At 37.9% G+C, this 27,893-nt stretch overlaps 1 protein-coding gene across 1 annotated transcript; it reads right to left on the bottom strand.

Moving 5' to 3' along the window:
* On the bottom strand, window positions 1-27,304 carry LOC139716029 (adhesion G-protein coupled receptor G6-like). The gene is made up of 11 exons (XM_071627588.1): window positions 26,943-27,304; window positions 13,177-13,449; window positions 12,373-12,476; window positions 11,378-11,518; window positions 9,999-10,190; window positions 9,293-9,685; window positions 7,495-7,665; window positions 5,691-5,812; window positions 3,187-3,479; window positions 2,434-2,500; window positions 1-610 (listed from the first exon to the last, which is right to left on the bottom strand). The coding sequence occupies exons 1-11, from the start codon at window positions 27,034-27,036 to the stop codon at window positions 1-3; spliced, it is 2,460 nt and encodes an 819-aa protein (XP_071483689.1). The 5' UTR covers window positions 27,037-27,304.
* Window positions 27,305-27,893: the final 589 nt, after the last annotated feature.

The following is a 27,893-nucleotide window of genomic DNA, read 5'->3' as shown; positions in this document are numbered from 1 at the left end:
TCACCAGAAATACGAAAACCCTTTCTTTTTAAGAGTGCCTGTCTTTCTTCGAACTTTCTTTGTAGGGATCTGATCATCTATGGTTTCGTATTGAACTATGGGAGGTTCCGAGTTATCTATAGTCGCAATTGTCGTTGGTTCGGGTTCTTTGACTTTCGACGAAATGCCCCCCGCAGCGTCATTGGATGTTGCTGTCTGCTGTGCCTTCGGAGTTCGGGTAGTAGCTGGCTGATACACGGGTACACAGGAGCCACAGCATCCGATGAGCTCCTCCCTGACAGCGGGCTGGCGGAGGCAATGGAAAACGAAGATGAAGAAGCCTTGGAAGGAGTTCAAGGCGATGAAGAGCATTTGGAAGAAGACGTTGGACTTGCTTATGAAGAGAAATCCACCGATGCTCCAGGGAAGACCGAGAAGAAGAAGTAGGCATATAGCGTTTTGGAGCCTCCTCACCAGCCCCTGTGTGTTATTTCCTTGGCGGGCTTTCTTCGCAATCTCGTTTCGTCGGAGTCGCACCAACACGGCGGCAAAGATGATACAGTTGACCAAGAGGATGACCCCACCGGGAATCACCAAGCTTGCAATCTTGGGCCATTTATCGAGGAAGCAACTGTGACATGGAGTAAAGAAAGGACAAATTTGATATGTAGAAAATCGTGCAAGCGATCAATTACTTCCACACCATTTGTATTTGTGACCCTGCACCTCAAAACAAACAAAAAGTCGCCAGACATGAATTTTTAGTTAAGACCATATTCTGAAAGAGCAGACTTTAAGCTTTAAAATGATATATAACTCAAATCAAATGGACTCTCCCAATCTAAATATTGGAAAGAAAGCACAAAGTCAGGAAAAGTATGAACTGAGAAAAGAGGCTCTGAAGTACAGTGTCTATTCGAGCGCTTAATCTTTACCAAACCGTGCTGGCTGTACCATGAATGGCACAAAAAACAGGAAGTAAACCACCAGAGTAACAACAATGAAGGGATTATCAGCTTAAACTGAAATTAAAGATGCCTCATTAACCCATTCTGTCCATAATCAATGCCAACTTTCAAAGCAGTAGCACTATCCTTTCAAAAGTTATTAGAGTTGAAAGTGAAGAGTGTGGACAAGGCTTTTCAGAAATGAAAAAGGGATCTAAAGACACACTTAATCACACTATTCTATCAAAAATGTTCGAGATAAACTGCTAAAAAAAACACACTTTCCTGCCCGTTTTATGATACCAAATTTTAGCATAATGTAAAAGAAGACCTGCTCTTTCAGAAAATATGAAAGAGTCAAGTTCGGCTAGGTTGACCCATTTCACTTATTTTCAGTCCTCACGCAAAATCAGTGTGTGCGACTTTATGTTCGTTTTGAGGTGCACGGTCACATTTATATTCATGTGATATGGTAATATCCGCAATCGGTAGTCGACTTCCGGGTTTATGACACGACACACCCACAGTACAAGTCTTTAAGAAATTATGTTTTGATTAAGGTATTTTAGAAGTAAAGTTTATTTCTCAAGCATGCATAGGGAGCGATGTCAATAATCAACATAGTCAATCCTGTATTAATTGGAGGATGCACACAAGCACACAAACATCATCAACAACAACCATTACATCGCTTAAAGGGATCGTATAGTTTTGGTTGAGACCTATAAATATCAGGTTTTTAAACTTTTTTCTTTGTTTTATGTTATATAAGGAAGCATGTAATTCCCTGAGGAATTTAACGTTTATTTGCTGAAATTGGCTTTGAAATGGCAGGGATATCCAAGACAGAGCAATTCTAATAAAGTGCGGGAGCCATTTTGTTTCATTACGTTGCTTTGCTTTACTTTGATTTTGGACGTTTCAGTCATTCCAAACCCAATTTTCATCAAACAAACTTTGACTTCCTCGTAAAATCGTATGCTCTGTACTATGGCAGAAGTGTTTGGTTTTTTTTTATCTCGAAAAAAATTAAAAGTCCAATTCTCATCTCCACCATTACTGTATCATCCCTTTCAGGTGGTTAACTGCGTTTGACAATTTAATTTGCGTTATTTTCTTGCCCGTTTGAGATATACGCATCATTTTTCAGTCAGGGGCCCTCAGAAGGATGTTTATCATGGTGCCAATGAAACTTGATTTTTTTTTTCTAATTTAGTCTACAGCAATCAAGCAGAAACAGAAGAAAAAACAGCAACAACAACAATCAAACATTGATGCTAATACGAAGGCAGCCCAAAGCAATCAAAAATTGTATGTCGTTCCAAGATGGGACATACCATCGGCGTACTACTTTGCCCTTGAACCTTTTGGGTAGATTTCCTCTTCAAAAATAGTCAATGTCACTGCCGATTTGACAGGTCAATGAAGCTGCAGGGAGCTTTAAACAAGGATGTGTGAGAAAGGGTCACACCTACCCTGATCGAAGCACAAACAATAAGTTACTTACACGTCTTCGTGTACGTAATCTTCCCTGGATACAGCTCCTGTCGTCACAACGACTAAAACGGGGATACCTAGCATATACAAAATTGATAGCACAGACAGAGAGAGAAAAATAAAATGAGGTGGGAAGAGTGGAGGAAATATTGAAAAGAAGACGTAGCGGAGACAGAGAGGTGGGAAGGAAAAAGAGGGAGAGAGAATAAATCCATTGTATCAAAATATACTTGATTTTGTTAACCTTACCGTGCATTATTATGTAAATCGAAACACGGCAAGGAGAGGGGGGGGGGGGGAGATTACATAGGGGTTCTTTGTAACGCATTCCCATAACTATTTCCCCATAAGTTCAAATAATAAAAGGTTATTTTCAAGTGAGAAAGTTGAAAGGATGAAGAAGAAATGATGTCCAAAAAACCAGACATACGCACATTAATTCAATGAACTTTACCAGCCAAAATATACGTAGGCATTATAATAACATCTTGCGCCTGAAATACATAGCTGTGAAAACGTCTGTATTGTAGAATAACTGTTTATAATGTAGTCATAAAACATGGGCGAAAGAATGGCAGTATGTCGATGTATGCCTTTACATAAATCATTAAGCGTATTATTGCAACAATAAATTGCAATATATTAATTTGACAACATTTAGATTACAAAATTTTATGAATTGATAGTGTGGCTGTCTGACGAAACTCCTTGACATTTTATATTAATAGGTTTGAATGTATGCGCCTAAATGTGAACACATTACCCCACGCAACAGAAATCGCCTTCGGCATGAAACCCGGAATCTGAAAGTTGACAACTCGAACGAAGAGGAGATACAGATGAACGCCCTCTACGCCCATCCAGGTTAAGCTAGCCAGAGTGAAATAATGCATCAAGCCAGCAACCACGTAGCAACCGATACTCGGGCCTTTGGAAATCTCGGCGTCTTTCGGGCGACTAAATAGCGTTGCGACGATGATAAATGTCACATAGAGGCACGTGAGAGATACAGCGAGGCAGATCAAAATTTGATTCGGCTGCTTTTGACGCAATTTCCTGAAAAAAAAACCAAACAAACAAACAAACAAAAAACAGACATTGAACACATTATCTTACTCGGAGCAGATGAGTCAGGAATTCAACGAACTGCATGTGTAAGGAAAGGGCTAATACGTAGTTCCTGTGATTGGGTATGAGCCTGAAGACAACATGTTGTTGACGAGACGTAGGCCTAAATGACTTCTTATTGAACTATCATGACTTGAGTTGAACTCAAACCCTTCGGTAAGATAATGTTTTAACCATCAGACGTAACTTCTAAGGGGCTGAATTTGAAATACAAATGTGCATCTCCATGTCTTATTTGGCTAACCCGTCGAGGACGAGTCCTGATTATACTTGGGCAGGTGTCTATGCGTGTTGTAGCAAAATCAGTCACCGCAATATCACAACTCCCCCGTCGGTTTCTATACAACTACAATTCATGTGAGAATAATGCTTTCCTTTCATATACTCGAAAAAACAACGACCCCTTCCACCATATGTGACCCTGCACCTCAAAACAAACAAAAAAGTCGCCAGACATGAATTTTTAGTTGAGACCATATTCTGAAAGAGCAGACATTCAGCTTTAAAATGATGTATAACTCAAATCAAATGGACTCTTCTAACCTATCTAAATATTGGAAAGAAAGCACACACTCAGGAAAAGTGTGAACTGAGAAAAGAGGCTCTGAAGTACAGTGTCTATTCAAGCGCTTAATCTTTACTAAACCGTGCTGGCTGTGCGATGAATGGGACAAAAAAACAGGAAGTAAACCACCAGAGTAACAACAATGAAGGGATTATGAAATCAAACTGACATTAAGCATGCCTTATGAACACATTCTGTTTATAATTAATGCCAACTTTCAATGCAGTAACACTATCCCTTCAAAAGTTATTAGAGTTGAAAGTGAAGAGTGTGTACAAGGGTTTTCAGACATGAAAAAGGGACTCTAAAAGACACACTTAATCATACTATTCTACCAAAAATGCTCGATATAAACTGCTAAAAAAACACTTTCCCGCCCGTTTTATGATACTAAATTTTAGCACAATGTAAAAGAAGACCTGCTCTTTCAGAAAATATGAAAAAGTCAAGATCAGCTTGGCTGACCCAGTTCACTTATTTTCAGTCCTCACGCAAAATCAGTGTGTGCGACTTTATGTTCGTTTTGTGGTGGACGGTCACATATTTATATTAATTATATACAATAATTAGTATTTTTTTAATTGATTTATTCATCATAGACACCATGGACCTTCGAGAAAGTTAGTACGAACATTCTGAATCCCTGAAATCCACAACTTTACATGGGCCGATAAACAAGCTTAGCTACTTTTGTCTTCGATGTAATGACTCTGTCACTAACATCTCAAAGAGCTCATTAATCAGCCGCACTGAATCATCGATAAGAGAACGCTGTCTTCTTCTAGCTCAGCGTGGCGTTAGTGGGTGTCGAACTGCAGTCACAACATGCGTAAAGCTTAGAAAAGAACACTTGGAACGCGTCGGCTATGAATCCCAACCAACTGAATATTTAAAACGGATTCATTCTGCACATGGGGATCTTTGCAGAGAAAGAGAAATGAGCAGCGTCCAGAGTAGGACCTCGATTATTCGGGCACGTCGGGAGCGGCCGCGTGAGCAGGCCTCCGGATAATCGATTTGGCCGGAGGTATATTCACATACAGCACTTTCTAGCATTCCATGCTAGACACATGTTATTACCGATGTTCTTTATGATATTACAATCATCTGCACGGCTTTGTCATGTTCCATACTTGATGTGAAAGGGAAATAAATTGAAATATAGGACTAACGTTAAATATCCGTCATGTATTGTATTCAATGTATTCATGTGTTGTTTGTTTGATTGATATTGACAAACAACGAAAACGAGATTGCGACTCGTCGAATTCGATACTCCCACTGCATTGTAACTTATACTACTGCTGTGCACGCAGTGCCAGTGACAAGCGCGGTAGCAATCATTGACATCGTCTCACGAATTGACTTTAAAGCTACAGTCTAACTGAGGGGATCGGAATGTGTACGGTCTTGTATTCCCACGAAAATGGTTGAATGTGTGTTTGTTTGGAAAGTATCTTGATATTGAAACTACATGAAAGCATTGACAATACTGTCAGTTTAATATTCGACGTCCGGATTACAGAAAAACCGGTTAATCGATGGCCGGACAATCGAGGTCCTGCTGTACTCACTTTGAAAAGCTGTATGTGACTATGGTGAGGAGGAGACTTGCGATTGATAATGCACAGCCACTGTAGCTCAGGATTTCAAGGACGTTTTCAGTGTGATTAGACATCTCAACTTCCTTGAAATTCTGATGGAAAGGGGGAAAAGAAACGGAAAAGAACTGAATGAATGTGACGTGCATCGCAAAACGAACAAAAAGTCACTGCCCAGGGGCGGATCCAGGAATTCAGTAAAGAGGGGGCGTGTTTACAAAAATAAGGGGGGGGGGGCGCACGCACCCCTCCCCCCATTTTTTTCTTTTTATTTCTTTTGTTTCAACAAAAAATAAAGGGGGGGGGGGCGTGCGCCGGTTGCTGTCCTCCCTGGATCCGCCCCTGCAGTGCCCTTGATTCTGCGTGAGGACGTCAAAAAGGTAAAACAGGTCGACAAAGCCAATCTTGAGTTTTTCACACTTTCTGAAAGAGCTAAGCTTTATCTACGTTATTCTTAAGTTGGGGTTCATAAAACGAATTGGAAAGGGTGTTTTCAGCAGTTTTTCTACCACGCCCATTTTGAAGAGTTGTGCGATTAGTACGTCTTTAGAGGTCCCTTTTCATTTCTTTAAAATCCTTTGCACACCCTTCACTTTTATCTCTAATAACTTTTGAATAGATAGTGCTATCGCCTTGAAAGTAACCATTCATTATGGACAGAACGTGTTAATTGATCATGCTTAATATCAGTTTAATCTAATAATCCCTTCATTGTTGTTGCTGCATCGGTTTACATCCTGTGTGTGTTTTTTTTTTTTTTTTTTGGTCCCCTTCTGCGCACAGCCGGGAAGGTTTGGAAAGATTAAGCGCTTGAATAGACCCTTTACTTCAGAGCCTCTTTTTTCCAGTTCACACTTTAACGGTCTGTTAACAATCGCCCCGTCACTGTACAGGCATGCTAACCTGGAAACATTGAGCTGCAGGTTACTTGAATATGAGACCATTCTGAAGCAAATAGTAATTTTCATACAATAGATATATAATGTACTCTTAAATGTACCCACAAGCATTGGAACAATCATCTCCCAGCATTCCCACTGATTCCCACTGATCAGGTACTAGCCATCCCCTTCAAAACAATGTTTGTTTTGACTGTTACATCTTTCCTTGTGTTAAAGGTTCCATGAGACCTGCTCCTGCGACAATTGCTCCAACAGATTACTTGTACTCTTAGCCAAACACAGATCCTACATGTACCTCAAAAATATAACCCTAACCTAATTTTAGTCCTCACATGGAACCGAACCTAAAATCCTTTCACAACCCTAACCCTAATCCTAAGTCCTTGGTGAAAACAAACCCGGAACAATTTTCGCAAGGAGCAAACATGCCGCGTCACTCCTTAAACATGTTTTGAGAAATCCATTCTATTTTACTAATCATTTTGTAGCTTTATCAGAAAACGAAAAGCTAATTACACTACTGTACCTATGACTTTGATATTATATCGCGCCTAATATTTACAAAAGCATGTTATTTATGTTTTGTTCTTGTAAAAACCAACAATTAAGTGGATTGATTATTGTTGTGTTTAACCTTCCAAAGAAGTTCTAAGTTTTCGAAAATGAAACACCCTCAGTGAATGTGATGTTCTTACTATATGAACGTCATTATATCACTATATATGATATGAATATCGTTACATGTCGTATTCCAATCTACTCGCAATCCTACGCTTGTAATGGGAGTCATCATAAATTATCATCAGCAATCAATGTCTACCATCATCGGTAGTACCACATGGCGTCTAGAACGATCAGTTCTATGCAAAACCTACCATAAGAATGGCAAAATTTGTGGTGTGGTTGCATCTGCATCTCACGAGGTTATCCGTTGTGAACGATACCAACCAGCAGCCGTCTTCGGACCAGGCTCCCAGCCCATTTTCGGCGTTGAAGTCCCAGAAGACACAGATAGGTTCACTGATGGTCGTCTGCTCATCCGATACCTTGTGCGTAAAGACGTATTAAAAGATATGATACGAGAATGCCTACGCGTACATTCACGTACATACGTACATACAATCACGTACACATACACGCTTGACTACGCTGACTCGGTGTCGTTCCGTCCACCAGTCTGTCTTTCTATCTGTCTGCCTGTCTGTTTGTTTGTTTGTTTTTCTGTCTATCTTGCTGTCTGTCTGTCTGTCTCTCTCTCTCTCTCTCTCTCTCTCTTTTCCTCCTTGTCACTGTCAAATCCTCTTTTTTTTTTTCGAACGACAAACTGTGGTTTTGTGGTTGTTCAACGTCAAAGCACACATACACAGGCACACACATATACACCCAAACAAGAGCCTTAAAAACTTTGAGTGCAGATCAATGGGAGACTTGCGAGGACTTGACGTCATTATCCATCTAATTTGCATAAATTTATGCTTTCCACTGATATCATTGTTTTGTGAATATACGCGAAACCTACAACGTCCTAAGTTGGTCATTGATTCTTACAAATACACAAACCATACACACACATACACACACACGCACACACACACACACACACACACACACACACACACACAAACTTAATCGTTCATTTCACCTGAACACTCTTTTCATGAAACTATACTATGACGACAAACACTTTATTGTATGGATGGGTGTGTTCTGCCATGAATAAAAAGTGTCATCTCGGGATGGGGGTTATTTATAGCATATATCTCTTTAATAGAGTAAAGGGCCATTAGGGAAAGGGATGGATTCGATGGCCGTAGTTTCGGTGAGGAGAACACATTTTTGTGACAAATTACGTACTTACAACATCCAGCAACAAATGGGGACAGTAGCAAGGAATGACTCATCGGCAACCTAATATTTTAGTTTAGTTTTCCACGTAAAGAAAAACAAATCGTCCATGGCAATGAAGATATTTTCGATACTCTCTCCCTCTCTCTCATTCTTAGTCTGTACCGTATTTGTTTCACTTGTTTACGCGACATGAGCCTGAAGTTGTTGTTGTTGTTTTTTTCTGACCTTATGTGAGTAGGCATCCGGTTAACACCGATCAGTCAAGACAATTCCAAATATAAACATGTCATTTTCCGTGCTCTTCCATTGCGATCGGTAATAGCATTTTCATCCGCCAGTAAACCCCAGTTATGAAATTTTGTTTTCCAAATAAAGAAAACAATAATCTAATGAAAATCAAATATGAATCATATATATATATATATATATATATATAAATATATATATATATATATATAATACAATGCATTATAACATACTATATCATGATATGATATATTATAATATTACATATATAACAAATGTATAGCACTTTTGAAGACTTTCATTGAAAACACAGATGCAACAATTTTTATCATTCTGAGATATGACATAATCTTAACATTTCTTCAAAAGATGATATTCCTTCTTGTGTATACAAAGTCGATTTAAATTTTTCGCATAGTAATGATGACTTCACTCAAAAAAAAAGTAGAAATGAAACTGGCGTTTATCTCTTTTTGAATTCAAACTCTTCACGTGTATTTATTATATTACAGTAATGGTGAACAAACAATCAAACAAATATCCAAGAAACAACATCAGGATTAAAAAGGATTGACTGACCTGAAGTGGTTTGAAGACACTCATCACCTCGAGTGGAAGATGACTCGACTGATTCAGACCGAATAGTGTGACAGAAAGGACTTGAGAGTTTGGCCGAAAATCCCCGTCGCCACTGCTGTCAATCGAGTCTTTGTCATCGTCGTCATCGTCATCGTCTCCGGCAGGACTTAACAGGGCCGGATTGTTGATGACGGCGAAGGATATGCGGAGCTCGGTTGCGGACCCAGGGTCGACGTCGGGACGACCGCTCGTCGAGCGGACGCTGACAGAAGATTTGGCTTGCGACTTTACAACTTTAGCTGTTTGATACACGTTGACGTCATTAACGACCCCTTCTCCACTCGACACGAACGTCAATCCATTTTTAAGCGAGTCTGTGGGAATACTTTGAACCTGAACAGACAGATAGCCTACCAGTTTAACTAAGCCTCAATTCTTACGTGTTTTTTTTTTTCAGGATATTTTGCTGGTTTATATAATATATACATATATATATGGCAAACAATGAATTGTATCATACACTCAAAGTGAATGTCCAGCTGTACAGTAAATAAGACAAGCCTTTAAGACAAGAAGTGCGTATTTGTCCGATTGTTTTGACAGTTTTTTCTGTTTTTTTCTCTATGTCAGTCCGTTGTTTTGTCCTTGCGTGTGTATTGCAATTGTAATGCCAACTGTGAGTCGAATATCGAATACCTTCTCTTACCTGGACTGCCACATTCGGTTTGATAACTGTGAAAGGTTCTTCTGTCAGTTCGATGCGCTCGAGCTGTGCTTCTAAAGACTTCATAACCTTACTCCCTGCACCTGTCTCAACCTGGCTCGTAGTTAGCTCTTCCGGTTCAGAGTTCAAGAGGTTGCTGATTACTTCAACTACAGTCTTTGTTATCTCAGGAGTCTGTTTGGGAGGGGGGTCGAAGAAAGTTGACATGAAAATCAATAAGCTATACAAGGAAAGATTAAATTGTATTGTGCTATATCACCTTTCAACATCGCAAGAGAATCGTTTGGTAATGAACGACAGAAAAAAAAAACCGTCATGCAAAAGTATATCTATGAATGCATACACGAATAAGTATGTTAATGAAATGAAAAAGAAAAATATCAGCTTACAGACACTATTTGTTCCTTGATTTCATTAAATGTAAAAGCATTCTGTGATTGAAATGAAGGTGTTTATCAGTGCTTCATGAAACCGAAATGAAGTCTATTTCTCCCCCGCCGGTTTTTTTTTTTTCATATTCTTTTATGAATAATGTTAGATAGCTGGTTGCAGAAAATGTATATAAAACCCTCGGTTGTGATCCAGTTGAAAAAATGTGTTAGAATGAAATTATTCGTAGAAGAAAATTTTAATAATATGAGTTGTTAAACAGTAACCTTGGGGATGAGCAATCGACTCTCATTCAAAAAGCCAAGTTTGGATTATATTCAAGACCTAGAGTCCGGAAGTTAGGCTAATGATAACATTTACAGCAAACCAAACAATTATTCGAAAATTGCGTCACTTCTTTAATCTATGACAGTCTATGCTTTAATGAGCTGTACATGTATCATGAATTTTTAGCCACTTTGTGTGGACATAATCTTAGTAAATTGATAGACTTTTACTTCAGAAAAAAAACCTCTGAAAGTCATACATCAATTTGACAGACATTCGAATCGTATTTAGTTCCCAAGCATGTTTGAGGTATACATTGTATAAGATACTAAGCAAACCCTCGAATGCTATTCAATCAATTAAAAAAAAAAATGTTGATGAGAGGTATTTCTAAGGGTATATCATTTTCTACAAGACATACAGGAAGTCATTGTTAACTATGGTTTGCTTTGACTTTCCCACAGTACGATGGTTACATGTCGGAATTATTTCATTGGAAGACTTGGGGTGGGGTTAATTAATGTAACAACAGTATGGGGAGGATTAGAGGAATGGTGAAATCTACATAAAAAGAAGAAACAAGTGTTTACATATACTGTTAAAGTTTAAGTGACTACTGCGTATACTTGAAGGAAAAGAAGATTGGCAATGAAAGGTAATTATTAGATGGAATACAATCAATTAATAATGATAGATATACACACCTCCAATTCGTCATACTGTTGCTCGGTTACCTTCTTCAGGATGTTTGAAGCTGACGTCAGAGCCTGAGAATCGACGCCATTTCCGGTGAGCGCTTTGACAGTTGACAAAACTCTGTCGACATTAGATGTTGTAACCGGAATCTGCACAACAGAAACACAAAGATAATACTATTTCGTTTACCCTCTATATGGATATAATATTGCATCCTGGTACATGCGCTTATGTTAAACTGTACGGTTTCGAGTGAGGTGAAAATCTACTGGGGTGAATGAAAATGCTCACGAGCTGCAAAGCATTTAGTTTATAATCATAGTAATTTTTCGCCCGGCAAGTCTCCCAAAAGTCTTGACATTTGTGTGTGTCCGTGCGTGTGTGTGTGTGTGTGTGTGTATGTGTGTGTGTGTATGTGTGTGTGTGTGTGTCGTGAATACTTTCAGCACACACAAACACACACACACACACACACACACCCATACACACACATCCTCTGAATCAAATTAAGTGTCACAGCTTATGGTGATGACATGATTTTCTATGGGCACGGTTCGTGAACATAGACATCTACAGTGCGTACTGATAATCTAATTATATCATCATTGCTTGTTATAGTTACAAAACGAATATCTTGAAGTACCGATTTATTATTGCTCGGACAGTAAGGAATGATTTAGTAGTTCGAGGGGCGTATCGCTTTGAAAAACTATATGACTCCGCCACCAGTTCATCTGGCTCTATTTCTCCACAGAGATGGCTCCAAACGTCTCTGATTTATGGCAGTATCACTGTGGTAATTAATACTTTTTATTAATTCACTTCGTATTTCCAAGCACGCAGGATAGATGTGCAAAGACACGTGAAAGAGAGGAACATTAAAGTGCTGGCAACTGCAATATAACTCTTCAGTAATTTTCCCTACAACCATAAAATGAGCCTATTGAAAAAAAAAAATCACACACATACAAACAAAAAACCAAATGGGACAGTTCCTCGTCACCTGTTCGATATTGGAGAGTTGTTCGCTCGTGTATTGATGTGTTTGTCCTGGCATTTTGGCAGACGTCTCACACGAACAGCTCATTATATCACAATCCGGTAGGACTGCGAGAAAGAATTGAAATTGAAATTGAAATAAGAGACGTTTTGATAGAGACCAAAATTAATTACTAAAAATAAAAAATAACGTGTTTTCTACGTCACAAAAAAAAAATGGTGCGAGATGTCAGACACATAAGTTAGTAATGTACATGGATTATGTTTGTGTATGTCATACAAAGATGGATAGTATTGATGGGATAACTGAGTATTTTCATAACAAGCATGATGTAGTAGATCGGACCCTGTTTGATATCGAATAATTTGTTGTACCTACCTCACATCAGGATCCAGTCATCTCAACGTTTAGATAAGCTCTGAAAGCTCTATTAGTCAATGTGTAGGTTAGATAAATAGAAATAGAAACCGCGCAGATCATACAAGTGCACACTTAGGATGCAGTTTATTTTGCAAATACATATGTCATCTACGTCTCTTCTAGCGGTGTATTGCCATTCAGACATGAATGATAAGAAACATTCATGGTGGTTTTCTTTTGGTCATAAACAGCAACAGTTGGATAATCATAATAACATAATGATAATGCCGGTTTCAGTGAAGGGCAAGCCATCATCTTTATTCAAGAACAACCATCATGATTGTGCTTTATTAGAGTATTCTGAGACTAAAACCTAAATACCGCGCCATAAAATGTTCCTTCACGTTACAAGCAACATAATCATAAGCTTTATTGAAGCGTACTCACCGTAATAAATTTGCACTGTTTGTAGCCCGCCACAGAACATGCTGACACTTCCGGCACACGGCACGCCACACTGGTCGTCTGGCAAAACTTCGTCGTCGGTGGGGCACAGCTTGCGGCAGGCACAGAAGCAATACTTACCGCCATGGAGGGCAAAATGAGTGTGTCCACTCTGGGCGCAAGCGGCGTAGCACGAGCCGCCCGTCATATTTTCCGAGGATATTTGATACGCGTTGTCGAAACACCGGACGGGGGAACAACCGACATAGACAGCATCTGTTCAGTTAAAAGACAATCAAGCACTGGTTTTGATAGCGTTCCCCAATATCTATTTCCATCCCCCCCCCCCCAAATACAGCAAAAAAAAAAAAAACATTAATATGACAAAGTATTGTATGCAATCTTCCTGTATCATTATGTGTATGTCCTATCGTTTTTGCAAACTGAATATTTCATAATTTCACTTTAAATCCAGGTAGAAAAGAATGGAGGAATAAACAACAACAAAACAAAAACGAACCAGTGTCCTTGAACTAAAGGAGGAGAAAGAATTTCTTTTGTGTTCGTAAGGGTTCATATTCGTTTCCATATTAATTACATATTTTCTAATAAAAACACTAGGCCTATGTTTTATATCACGCTTCACATCTCCTCTTCACAGTCGGCAATCGACAACATTTCTATACCTTTTTATTTATTTAATTTGTGTGTTATTTCGTTTGTTCAACTTTTCAACTTTCAACTTTATTTTCACCTCCATCAAAATGAACAAAGAAATTATGTACATTTGCATATACACGGGATATTTGTGATACAGAACAAAATTTGAAAAGGTACATAAGAAAATTATGAAAATGAAAAGTAGATGCGATTACATCTTTGTTAAATACATAAAGAGTATAATGCAAGTCAACTAAGGACGAGGATGGAAGTGGAGGGTCCCACTAATAAGCAAAGCTTGTACGATATGGGACCCTCAGAAAATACACAAAACATCAATATAAAACACAATAAACGAACTGATGTCAACTGACATCAAACTGATTGGGAAGAGGAGAAAGAGAGAAAAGGAAAGAAAAAAAAGAGGAAAAAAGAGAGGAAAAAAGGGAGAAAAAAGAGGGAACTACAGCATGTGCCATCGTGGACGCAAGCAATCTAGATTTCATAATGTAAAATAAGTGATAAAATACAAGCTGGATTGAATGTAATGCAAAACATTTTTTATACGTAGTTATGTTGGTAAAAATGCAGGAGAAAAAGAAAAACACATCGTTATATTTAGAACACAGACAGGGACATACTTAGGACTTATGTAAAAAAGAATGATGATATTTCTACACAAAGTAACATACATTACAAGAGGACAAGAGGACATAATCATTAGCAATGAAAAAAAAACACAATGACAGTTAAGTTTAAGCTTAAAGAAAGGACGTATTTACAGCAATAAATCTCTTTCTAATCTACATTATTAGGTAATCAATGAGTACGTACATAGTTTTCCTACTATACATCGCATAAATGGAGTGCCAGATCAATTTTTATTGCAGTTTATTTAATCTTACGTTTGGGTCCTGTAACACACTGCTTCATGCTATTTGTAATCAATTTAAGAAAACCTTATTATTTTATTTTGCGATATTTTTTTTTTTCCTGACGATAATCACGATTCAAATGGTCTATCAAAAGACATATCTATAATATGAAGAGTTTGTTCGCAAAAACCGATAAGTCCATTTTTGAAGATTTTAAAGTACGGTCTCTGTCATAAAGTACAAAATAATACCTTTTAAAGGATATATTGGTCACTACATGTAAAGGTACCGGTACATTTTTGAAGTTATGGTCAAAAGAAGCAAAATTTTCTTATTATTCTCTTTATTTTTCTTGACCTTCAATCGCAAATATCTCCACTTGGCAAATATGGACTTATCGGTTTTTGCGAACAAACTCTTTATATATTTTTTTTTTCGGGGGGGGGGGGGGTATACTCAGACGGTCTGCAAACCATTTCAAAACGAATTGAAGATGTGGGCATTTCCGTCGTGGAGTCTATACAACGGCACACACCAGGGACGGTCTTTCAGCTTCTCTGAATTAGTTTCAGTGCACAACAATTCTACATCACCGATAAAAATATGTGATAGCATATCCGTACTGTCCATTTCTGTCTCTCCTTGGTATCTTCAAGACATGTATTTCTATGGATTGAATCACCTTTATACCATGGTTTCAAAGTGTGTACAAGAAGGCGAATGTTTGATATTTGTATTATGATTCATAATTATTTCGTCTATGATCATTATGACAGGAGAACAAAATTCATATATCAAAGTAAGTTTGCAGATAGTTTGCTAGGTCATTGTGTTCATTTTTTTTTTTTTTGGGGGGGTCAAGTAAACATATTTCACAAGGCCAGGGGAGAAAAAAAAAATCGAATCCAGAATTGAGCACTTCAGATGAATTCCTCTCTTTCACTTTGAACATGCAATTGCAATATAATAAGATTTAACTTATCTTACTTCATAAGATACACACAATATTTCAAGTTTCTTGAAATTTATTCACTGTGCAGTGCAAATTTCTTCATGCTTGTTTTCATTGAGATTCGTGATCCTTCCATTGTGTCCAAGTCTTCAGACTGGTCAAACAGTTGTTTTCTATACGCTTAGAGCATGGTGGAGGATTCGTTGATATGTAATGCATGACTTTCCGTTTAGCTTCCCCGTGGGATTGAACACTCTTTGTCCTGCTTTGTAAGTTGCGAGGCGGGCGATGACAGCGTTCTGTTTTCCCAGACCCTCATCCCTCGTGTCGTGTTCACGTCGAATGCGTCAGGCGAGATGGTGGCGGCGGTCGATGTCAGTTGGTTTGCAGGCAACGTCAACCTGATTCTTGATAAACCGTATGTTGCGACACGGATTGTCGCCCCTACACGGATTGTCGCCTCCTGCTCGGGGCGACAATCCGTGACGGGCGTTGGCGGCACGGATTGTCGCCCCCGTCACGGATTGTCGCCTGGCGACAATCCGTGACGAGGGCTGGCGGCACGGATTGTCGCCCGCCCCCGAAGCACATTTTGCTGGGTAATATCGTTCTGGACATAATCATTGAAATACTAACACATAACTTACATGGCTACATCCATGCAATGATGCCATGTAAAAAGTCATGGTAAGGTTTCAAGAAAGTGTGTATGTGCGCGTGCACATGATAATTTAGTGTCCGTTTGTTCGTGTGTGTGTGTGTGTGTGTGTGTGTGTGTGTGTGTGTGTGTGTGTGTGTGTGTGTGATGGAAGAATGTGTTTATTATGTCAGTTTTTTGCGTATGTGTTTTTTAGCTGCGCGTGGGTAGGGATACCTAGTAAGCTGTTGCTGGCATAAACGTTGATATTGATTTTATCAGCAGCTTTGAATTTGATGAGTTTGTTTGGCAGATTTGTATATGAATTCGGAGTGGAGCTTGCGTGCGGGCAGATGCTGCTTTTCTGCATACGGTCCATTATGTCTTATTCATCAATCAACATTGGGAAATCGTATCATCAGGAAGGAATCTGGTATCGGTTCGGGTGTGCGTCGGTATGTGGGAAGGGGTTACATTTCGTTATTGCAAAAGTTTGTTATTCTGAAGGCTCATTCGTCCGAAGGCTCATTATTCCAAAGGTTCGTTATTCCCAATTTCATTTTGGATCAACGAACCTCTAGGTATAGGGAATTGTGTGTTTCGGATAAATGAAGCCTCGGAAAAAAACGAAACTTCGGAATACCGAACCTTCGTGTGTGTGTGTGTGTGTGTGTGTGTATGTATGTATGTATTTGGGTTGGTGAATGTGGGTGTGGGATGATTTAGGTTTTGTTTAATCAGGGGTTGGTGGGTTGGGGATTGGATTTGAAGAAGGATAGTTATAAAATGGTATGACATATGTTGGTAGGATTTAATATTTAGGATAGATGTAGGCCCTAGATTTGTTTCGGTTGGGGAGGGGAGGGGGTGGTCGGGATTTTTTTTTATGACTGATTTCATTCTAGATTTGTGTAATGTATTTGTGTTTTTTTTTTATGTATATGCCCTTGTAAGTAAGAAGGTGTTACATGATCCAAACCAATATATTCAAGGAATATAGGTTTGGTAGGGCCCTACATGTCAAAACTTTCTCGTGAAGAAATTATTAGTAGGGTTGGTCTATTTATCGAGTTATCTATGTTGAAGTGAGATTGTTTGTGGTATAAATTGACAAATGGATTTGTTTGTGTTTCGAATTGCCATTTGTAACTTTTTTTGTTCATGTTACGCCCAGAATGGGTCGATTTATGAATGATTTGAATGAAATCAATGAATATCAAGGAAAAAAAAAGTTGAGATGGTTTATTTCCATTATGAGGATTTGTTTGAGTGTTTGTTGGTGTTTGTTTGTATTACGTATGTATTAGCGGTGTGCAATGGCAGTTCGTTTGTGCTAAAATCAACTAACGATTGACAAATTTTTTACGGCGTGTGGAAATTATTCGCTCATGCATAAAGCATGCCAAACCTATTCTGGGACAAAGAATAGTGGTATGGACGTTCTAGTTTATGAGACTGATGGAAGAAAATGTCTGCAGTGAAAAATGAACAAAGACAAATAACATTTGGGGAGGGTACCTCCCTCGTATGTATTTTCTCTCGGTCTCTCTCTCGCCTAGCCCGCCTCACCGCTGATATTGGTTGACACACCCATACTATTTTTAGATCAACGCTGGTGTGAATTCTTTAAACACGTGCTCATACACTCTGAATGCGTTTATATTGCCACAGTAGCGCCACTATATTCAACATACACACGTAAGCATACAGGCACACGTATACACACAGACAAACAAACCACTAACACTATACAACCACCACACATGCACAGTTTCTACATATTGTATTATTATACTCCAAACACAAACACACACATACACACACACAAACACACAACAAATCATACACATCACAATTCATGCAGCTCACAATACACACACACACACACACACACGCGCACACACACACATACACACAAACACACACACACACACACATATACGCATAACTTACCAGTCATACCCATCCCACCAAAGCTTAACACCGGAGGAACCACCCCGAGCCTGGGGCGACAATCCGTGACGGGGCGACAATCCGTGTCGCAACAAATTATTTTGCCAACACGGATTGTCGCCTTCGAGGTCTAAAACTGGGAACTGCACAAGCGTCACGGATTGTCGCCAGGCGACAATCCGTGACGGGGGCGACAATCCGTGCCGCCAGCGCCCGTCACGGATTGTCGCCCCGAGCAGGAGGCGACAATCCGTGTAGGGGCGACAATCCGTGTCGCAACAACCGTATGCTTACGACCACGTCGTTGGTGTTCTCATGTTGGCCTATCTGGTAACCCGTCAATTTTAAAACAGTGTCGTCGACTATATGACTGCTCTTGGTCGTCGGGTTCATCATAAAACTCATGAAGCTTTGGTTGTATCACATTTTCTTCATTCGGGATGTGAGAGCATCGAGTTCTCTTTCCTTGCTTTCAATAATCGAGTCGTAGGGATTTGTACACTCTTTCAGTAAAGTCTTCAATGACAGCCTTTTTTTTACAGCTTTAACCATTGCCGTCATGACAGCCTGTGTAATGAGAGGTCGACAAATCTTCTCAAGCAATGCAATCCGCCTCGTTGTCGTCTTTGTCCGTCGCCTGAATGTCCGCCACGATGGTTGATTGCTAGGGTGGATTTTGGGCATGGTCCGAGGGCCGATGTCCCTTCGGGGGTGTTGCCCGGTCATGTGTTGTGCAGATCTCGCTTCCACTGGAGCTTATGATAACAAGTATACATTATGTAATAAACCAAAGAAATTCATATAGAATTCTCTCTTGATGATCTAACTCTCTATAAATGATAATTGATTGATACTTGATATGAAAGTTGAATATTCAATTTCAATGAAAGATGGTATGAATATGCATACATGTATATCTAAGCTGTTGGTTTATCAAAGTATAATGACTATTATGATTCAGTGTATAATGCTTGTCGATGTGCGCATTTCAGCATGTATTCTATATCAGTACGTTAGTATGTCGGTATCAATGATATTATGTGCATGTGCATGTATATATCAATGTATATGGCATTATGACATGTGGCTTGTATGTGTGTATATTGAATTCATAATACACGTTGATGTGCATGAATCAATATAAATTATAAGTGTCTGTAATTATTATGCATGTCAATGTACATACTGACGGTATGTATGCATATCAATGTATACCCTCATAGAATAGTTACTCTCATCAGATGCAAGCACTCTCCCTCCCTCCCTCCATCACTTGTTTTCTCACCCTTCTTTCTTTTTTACTTTCTCTTTCTATCATTTCCTCACCCTCATCCGTTAACAATTATATGGCATTACTTTGTCATTGCTTTTGCCGATTTGGAACGTTGTGCTTTTGCATTCATCGCAGCTGAATACCAAAATTCAGAGCGTTATGTAACTTACCCGGTGTGAAACTCATTGTTTTGTACAAGTCTATTCTTAAGTTCACGCCTGTGGCCTTGCATTCGGCTCAGTTTGTGCTACCGATTTGACTCGGTCTTGATAAATGCTATAATGGATTCCAACAGCTTTTCTATGACCGTATTATTATTTCCAGAATGTTGAGCGGTCACGGATGTGTATTATGTATTCATTATTCATTCAAAACATAGCTGTGGGATCGCCACTCTGTTTTCCCTCACGGTATTCGTATTATTGATGTGACAGCTTTGCTGTGGAGCCATCTGGCCTATTCTAATTAAGTGTCTGTTGTACCCTCGCAAGTTCAACATCATATGGTAATTTCTGTGTAATTCTACATATATTTATAACACAGTACGAGGGATCTCGTGAGTTAATTCTGAGTTCCAGCATGTACCCTGTTCAGTCCGACATTGTTTGCATTGTTTGGATTGTCTACACATGCTATTTTTATCATTTCGGAAGCCCACTAAGACACTCCATGTATCCTTGTCTACTTGTTGTGTGTGTTCCATGTTTGTCAACCTCAATGTTACTGAGTCTTCTCGTCTACTTTCTCTTTTCCATTTTCTGTTCTGATTCTGACGCTGTTCATGGCCGTCAATTCCTCTCGTATTCTGCCTCATTTCGTTGGCTGGCTATCTGCTCTTATCATGAATCGATTCATGTCACTCTAGTTTTATATGTAAAGCTGATTCTCATACATACATTTACGCCCCGTATCTCTAATGGCTGATTACAGTAATGCGCCATTTCATTCCGTTTCAAATGATGACCTTTTTGAACTATTTAGGCATACAATGTCAGAATCTGATTCATTCAGTGGGGCAGATGGTACACGAATCACCCCTTATGATAATCTTGTCGCTGATAATTTGAATTCATCTGTTAATGAACTTCCCCATGATTTTAGTTCTGACTTAACTCAGAATGTTTTGTGCAATTATATCACTGTGAACCAATGTAAAGATATGTATAATAATTTTTCTGAAGATACGTTTTCTTTGCTGCATTTGAATATAAGGAGTATAAATAAACATTTCGATGAGTTTAAATTTTTACTGGAATCTGATATAAGTCAGCCATTTTCAGTCATTGGATTAAGTGAAACCTGGCTAACTTCTAATTCTGGAAATTCTTTTGCAATCGATGGGTATAATATGTTTGTCAATAATAGACCAAATAGGAGTGGTGGAGGGGTCGCGTTGTATGTATCACGTACTTTTGAATGTACTATTCTTGATAATATTTCCAGAATGGATGATTTTGTCGAATCACTTTTTCTCGAAATTTGTATTCCAGGAAATAAAAATATTGTGGTAGGCATATTGTACAGACCAACCAACTCAAGCATCAACGATTTTTTTTTTTTCATCTTTCAGATCTGGCGCAATCCCCGGTTCTTCGAAATAAGGACTGTTTTTTACTCGGTGATTTTAATATTGATTTATTGAAATTAGATAATGATAATATCTCAAATGAGTTTCTCCAAACATTTTTGCCTTCTTCGTTTCTTCCGCTCATTTCAAAACCTACACGTGTTACAGATCACTCTGCTACCCTTATTGATAACTTTTTTTGCAATGTTCTACCCCTCCCCGATTCTTTTATAATTCTTTCAGATATGACTGATCATTTTCCAATTATGACTTATTTTACTCTTAAAGTCTCACCTAATATTGGTAAATCATCCGTATTTCCTTCATTTAGCCGCAGAGTGTCGAATGAAAAGCTAGCTAGTTTGGACGCGGCCCTTGATAATACTGACTGGTCGAGAGTGTCAGACAGTGATGATATTAATTTGTCGTTTGATAATTTTATGGAAATTTTTAGTTATCATTTGGACGAAATAATCCCTAAACAAAAGAATAAATCGGATTACAAAAAGATACCTAGGTTACCGTGGATTTCAAAATCTATTCTCCGTTCTATTAATAGAAAAAATCGATTATATTATAAATACAAAATGGTCAGAAATGAGTTATCTAAGAATAAATATACATCTTATAAAAATACTTTAACAATGATTTTACGATTTGAAAAGAAAAAATATTACACTAAGTTATTATTGAGATATAAGTTTGATATGAAAAATACTTGGAAGGTTTTAAAACAGGCTATGAATGTTTCTAGTAAAAATTCAGATATTGATAGCATAAAGATGAATGATGAAATAAGTCATGATTCTGCTTATATTGCAAATGTTTTTAACTCTTATTTCTCAAAAATAGGTGAAACGTATGCCCAAAATATCCTTGTTACACAGCAGCATTTTACTGAATAATCCCAACTCTATTTTTTTTACTCCTACTAATAGATATGAGATAATTGATATGGTATCTTCATTAAAGAACAACCGAAGTTCTGGTTATGATGAGATTGATAATGTTATTTTGAAAAGTGTTGTATCCTCGGTTGCTGATCCGCTTGCTCATATATTTAATTTGTCAATGTCTCACGGTGTGTTTCCCGATAAGATGAAATTGGCAAAAGTTATCCCAATATTCAAAAAGGGCGATAAACTTGAAATCAATAATTATCGTCAAATTTCGTTATTATCTTCTCTGTCTAAGGTCCTGGAAAAACTAATTCATAAGAGAATGATTAATTTCTTGAAACAGCATAAAATTTTTACTAATTCTCAGTTTGATTTTCGTGAGAAGCACAGTACTACTCATGCTCTCTTAAGTTTCGTTGAAAAAGTAGCTCATGCAATTGATGACCATTCCCATTTCATTAGTATTTTCTTGGACTTCTCCAAGGCCTTCGATACAATTAATCATGATATCTTACTTTACAAGTTATCACATTATGGAATACGTGGGAAGGCCTTGGAGTGGTTCAAGAGTTATCTATTTAATAGAAGACAGTTTGTTACAATTAAAAGTGATAAGTCATTGACTAGAGAAGTCAAATGTGGGGTTCCTCAGGGAAGTCTGTTAGGGCCATTGCTATTCATTATTTATATCAATGATTTTTGTCAAGTATCTGACACTCTTTCTTTTATTCATTTCGCTGATGATACTAATGTATTTTATTCTCACAGTGATATTGCTGTTCTTGTTCGAAAAGTTAACAGTGAATTGAAAAAAGTAACAAATTGGGTTAGAGCTAATAAGCTCTCGTTGAATGTTCATAAAACGAAATATATGTTTTTTAGTAATACCATTAGCACTTTAAATACAGACATAGTTTTGGACGATACACATTTAGAGAGAGTTTCACATTTCAAATTTCTTGGTATTATTGTAGATGACAAACTTTCTTGGAAATTGCATATTGATTATATTTGTAATATAATCTCTCGTAATATAGGCGTCATTAATAGACTAAAATTGTGTTTCCCTCAAAAATCATTACTTATGTTATACTCGTCATTGATATTGCCCTACCTTAATTACGGAGTGTTAGTTTGGGGCAACACCCACCAAAATTTGTTGGATAGAGTGTTCCTTTTACAAAAGAAAGCTCTCCGCATCATTTGTTATTCTCCCATACGTTCTCATACAGATGTATTGTTTGCTTCTAATAAGCTATTAAAAATCAGAGATTTGTTTTTATTTAATTTAGGACAATTTATGTATACGTATAATGATAACTCTCTTCCTGATATTTTTCATTCCATGTTCCTAAAAAATCAGTCATTTCATGAATATCCGACTCGACGTTCTAATGAATATCATTTACCTCTTCTTCGTACCATTTTAGCCAAGAACACATTTGTTTATACCGGCCCAAGTTATTGGAATTCATTGCATTCTGATATTAGAAATGCCCCCTCTATATATTCATTTAAAAGGAAACTGAAATTTGTTCTACTGCAATCGTACAATTCTACTGATTTAAATTAACCAGTTGTTGTAACCCTAGGAAAAGAACCACCTATTGATTGCTACGTGTATTCTCTCATTATTAAACAGCGTCCTATTGTAATAAAGCTAGGATATTTCTTCGATAATATCTCTAGTAGGCCTACATTGTTCTTTCTCGCGTCACTCTCTCCCCCCCCCCTCTCTCTCTCTCTCTCCCTCGACATACTTCCGACGAGATCGCTGTTTATGCTAAACGTTTTTGTTTGTTTTGTTTGTTCCGTTCTGTTCTCGTACTGTTATGTTAGTTTTGTCTCATCTCCTAGTCAACTGTCTGTTGTACTGTTACTCCTTTTCAGTCCCGTTTCATGTTTTTTTTTTTTTTTTTTTTTTTAACGTGTGTACATGTGTCTGTTTTGTTGATCTGTCTCTATAGTGGGCTTCCAGACCTTCTCTTTACTTCTAATTGATGTTTTTCGTCTGAGGGGCCCACAACCTACAAGACTTGTCTTTTTAGTGGGTCCCTCCATTTTTCGAATTATCCACAATGTTTACTTCCTTCAAATCACTTATGTTTTATGATAATGTGTAATTATTGCAAGGTGCTACAAATATCATTGTATATTCTTTTCATCCTACATAGTTTTACGCACCTGATTTTCTGTTACCAAAAAAAGAAATGATGTTTATATATATGTTCTTGTCGAAAAATGAAATAAAACATTGAATTGAAATTGAATTGAATTATTCGTCATCCGCATTGTAGGCCCTCAAAATGTCTCATAAAGGAGAATTGCACTCCAGAGGTTGATCCAGGCGATTATATACATTAAGCTGTTTATGGTGTATTACATTCAATAAGTGGAATGCAAGACCAGAAACCAATTCAAAGAGGAGTACAATCGTCCCCAAGCCCATTGAATAAGGTGCCTAAGGTGCCATACCCCTCAAATAATTCTGGGTTTCGGCACTTTTTTTTCAAGATCTTATACTGATCTGTATCTTATTTTAAACCATTTTTGTAAACGTACGGGGAAGAAGGTGTTTAACTATCTTTCCATTCGGGGGAGGGGGGGGGGGGAGATCTCTGTAGCAGGCATTGTTGAAACATGGACCTACTAACAAAAAGACTTTCAACTAATCCAATCATTTTGAGTACGAGATCCGCCGCCACCTGACTATCCGCATCTCATTAGGCATTTTCACATCAGCCCGATGTTTCGAAATAGCGCGCTATTTTCTGACTTGGGAAATTAACCCGATCACGAAATAACGCGCTATTTGATAATGTGAATACAAATTAGCGCGCTAATTGTACCGCTCTGATCGAGAAAATTGTTCGAGTCCAACTCGGGAAATCTCCGAAATAGCGGGATAATTAGCGATTGCGAAAAATATCTCGACCTTGGATCTTTATCGGGCTGATGTGAAAACGTCTGAGTACATTATAGGTTGCTCGAAAATGATAATATTTATACATTGTCAATGACAAATGAACTGTTTCCCTAATCCCGGTCTTATTTGATTGATGCGACTTTTCGGGCGGTATTTTGCTTGGAAATTACAGACTAACTCGGTATCGCTCACACATCGTTACGACCTTGCCTAATAGTGAGACATACATGTCTGCTTTCCTTGCTGTTTCTGTTTACTTTGAAAAATGTGTGGAAAAGATGGAAAATTAGATTACAAATCTTAATAAAAATATATCTGAGCCTTGACGCATACATACTGATACATACCAGAACTGCACATGCATTTTCCTTGATTTAAGACAGTTGTTTGTTTGTTTTTTTCTCCACATTTGTTTTATAATTTTCGAAACTGCGTTGCGTTTTGAAGCTCTGGTAGATATCATTAGTTCAAAGCAGGGAGGAATGTTTGAAACGTTTTTGCGACACTTTTGACACAGACAGAGGCATGCATAGATTAGCGAAATGATGAATGTCCGTGTGTATTTGGCCATGGTTGAAATGAAAATGGACAGATCATTATAAAGTGGAGAGCTTGTACTCTCGACAACGCAAAAAGGCATAATGTTGAAATAACTATATTAGGCCTCGGCTTTATAAATCTTCCGTCAAAAAGAGTTATGTGAATACATAATTTTGTTATCATTATTGGCATGTAATATGACTATTGGGTTGACTGGTTCAAAATCCACCTAGGCAGAACTTGACATTTTCACATAACGGTTTAAGGTAGCTTTTGTCTTCTTTTCATTAAAGTCTTTTGGAGATCTCATTGTTCACTACTTTCTCAGAAGGATAGATTATGCTAAATATCTAGGCCTATGATAACATAGGGAGATGATAGGCCTAATCAAATTCTACAAATGCACCCATCATGCTGCCATAATGGTAGGTAGAGATCCCAGTGACAGTATTGATATTCAAGAGTCTGCAGTCTTTTCAAAAGTCGTGCCTTTGAAGTAAAATCATAGCATGATTTTATGAAGAAGAACTGCACTATGTTTCATTAAGTTTACTTTTAAGGTTTATCTTATGATTGATATGAATAGAATTAGAACGCTCGATCTGCTACTAAAACTCTGCTTTGGATCAAGCGCAAGCATCTTTAGGAAACATACTTATGATCAGGGTTGATCTTTTGCTCGATTTGCTGAGTTACGTTCAAGAAATCCAGCGAAACACCAATCGTAACTCTTCATGAAACAAACACCTGAGGTGATTTCCTTTAGTTTATCCACTTGTAAATGTGATACATGCTTTACCATTGTCAAGTTCTATTCACATGGTGAATCATCTGTCCATGTTCTATTAGATAACGCGACTCAAGCGCGAGCGTCACAGCTGAGATTTTTTTTCTAATATTCATCCATTCATTCATCTATTTTTTCATCTCCAAGAAAACGTCAAAATACAATTTTACATAAGATATAAATGATATACTGTATATTGCAAAATATGATAAGTGAAATTTATGGATATATTATTGATTATGTAGATAAAAAAACACACCGCAAAAGCATTCTGAAATTGGGAAATGCTGGAGATGGGGAGGAATGCTAAAAAAAGCAATGTTTGTAGGATGCATCCCTCACCCCCCTCCCCCACAAAAAACAAACAAACATACAAACAATTCTGAAAGAGCAGACTCTAAGCTTTAAAATGATGTATAACTTAATTCAAATGGACTCCCCTAACCTACCGAAATACTGGAAAGAAGGCACACACTGAGGAAAAGTGTAAACTGAGAAAAGATATATATATATATATATATATATATATATATATATATATATACATACATATATATATATATATATATATATATATATATATGAAAATTGAAATATTACATAACAGAATTAAAACGGAAGAAGAATATAACCTAACTAGCCCTAGACAAATATCCAGACAAATCCCACCATTAGAAAAGAAAACATGATGCTCATTTACCTTTCACGCAGCGATTAGTCAAACATTGCAATGATGAGCTGAGATCCATTTCCAAAATTGCGAAGAGGAAACAGGTATAGAATATTGCCCTCATATTGGCAGCGTTCCGCTAGTATCCAAACATCTCACACATGACCAGAAAGAAGAGAAAATTCACTAATGATCACGATGATCAGGCGGAAGAATCTTACTGACTAGTCGCAAAAAGGTGTGCTGCCTTTTAACTGCATTTCTTCGACGAAACTCTCCCCATACCAGTTCCCCATTGATGAGAAGACTGGGCCAAGATGAAGACAGAGGTTCACTCTCGATCTCACTCTGATATCTTTTGCTTTCGTTCGATAAAACCCTAATGGCAAACATGAGTGGTTGTAAATCACTCGCACTGTCACGTTTGTTGTCACTCAAAATGTCAAACATGTTCTTGTAGATTGAATTATATATAGGTACCCCTAGCTCACTTCAAGTGCATCGTAACTTCACTGCCTTAGAGATGTCGAATTCTTGAGTCGATCATAAGGGCCAGTTCGTCGCTTGCCCGGAAGAAGGGAACGAGCGCGCGAATACGCGTAAAAATAGATTTCGAGAAAAGACCTGCATGAGGTAAGATCATAAGCAATATCATAAGATTTGTAGATTATTCATTATAGCCACTTTAGCTAGTACCAAATTGGAATATTATCTGTTCACTTGTGAATTTTCAGCAGTATTGATATTCAAATATCAAAGATATAGTCAATTGAAACTTTAAATTGCGATTTTCTCGAAATCTATTTTTTACGCGTATTCGCGCGCTCGTTCCCTTCTTCCGGGCAAGCGACGAGTTATGCAGTTCCCACTGTTTTGCTAGGTCCCTTTACTAATTATCTTTGTGTTAAGTATTTGCAAGTAAGTATTGTTATAGAACTATTTGGGTGGTTCACAATATACAAGCATGTTTTCAGTTGACCT

This window comes from Diadema antillarum, unplaced genomic scaffold (genome assembly GCF_040938485.1).
Source record: "Diadema antillarum isolate AM-2024a unplaced genomic scaffold, OU_Dant_1.0 scf00000006, whole genome shotgun sequence".
Classification (NCBI taxonomy): Eukaryota; Metazoa; Echinodermata; class Echinoidea; order Diadematoida; family Diadematidae; genus Diadema; species Diadema antillarum.
This window is presented reverse-complemented; position numbering and strand designations above follow the sequence as displayed.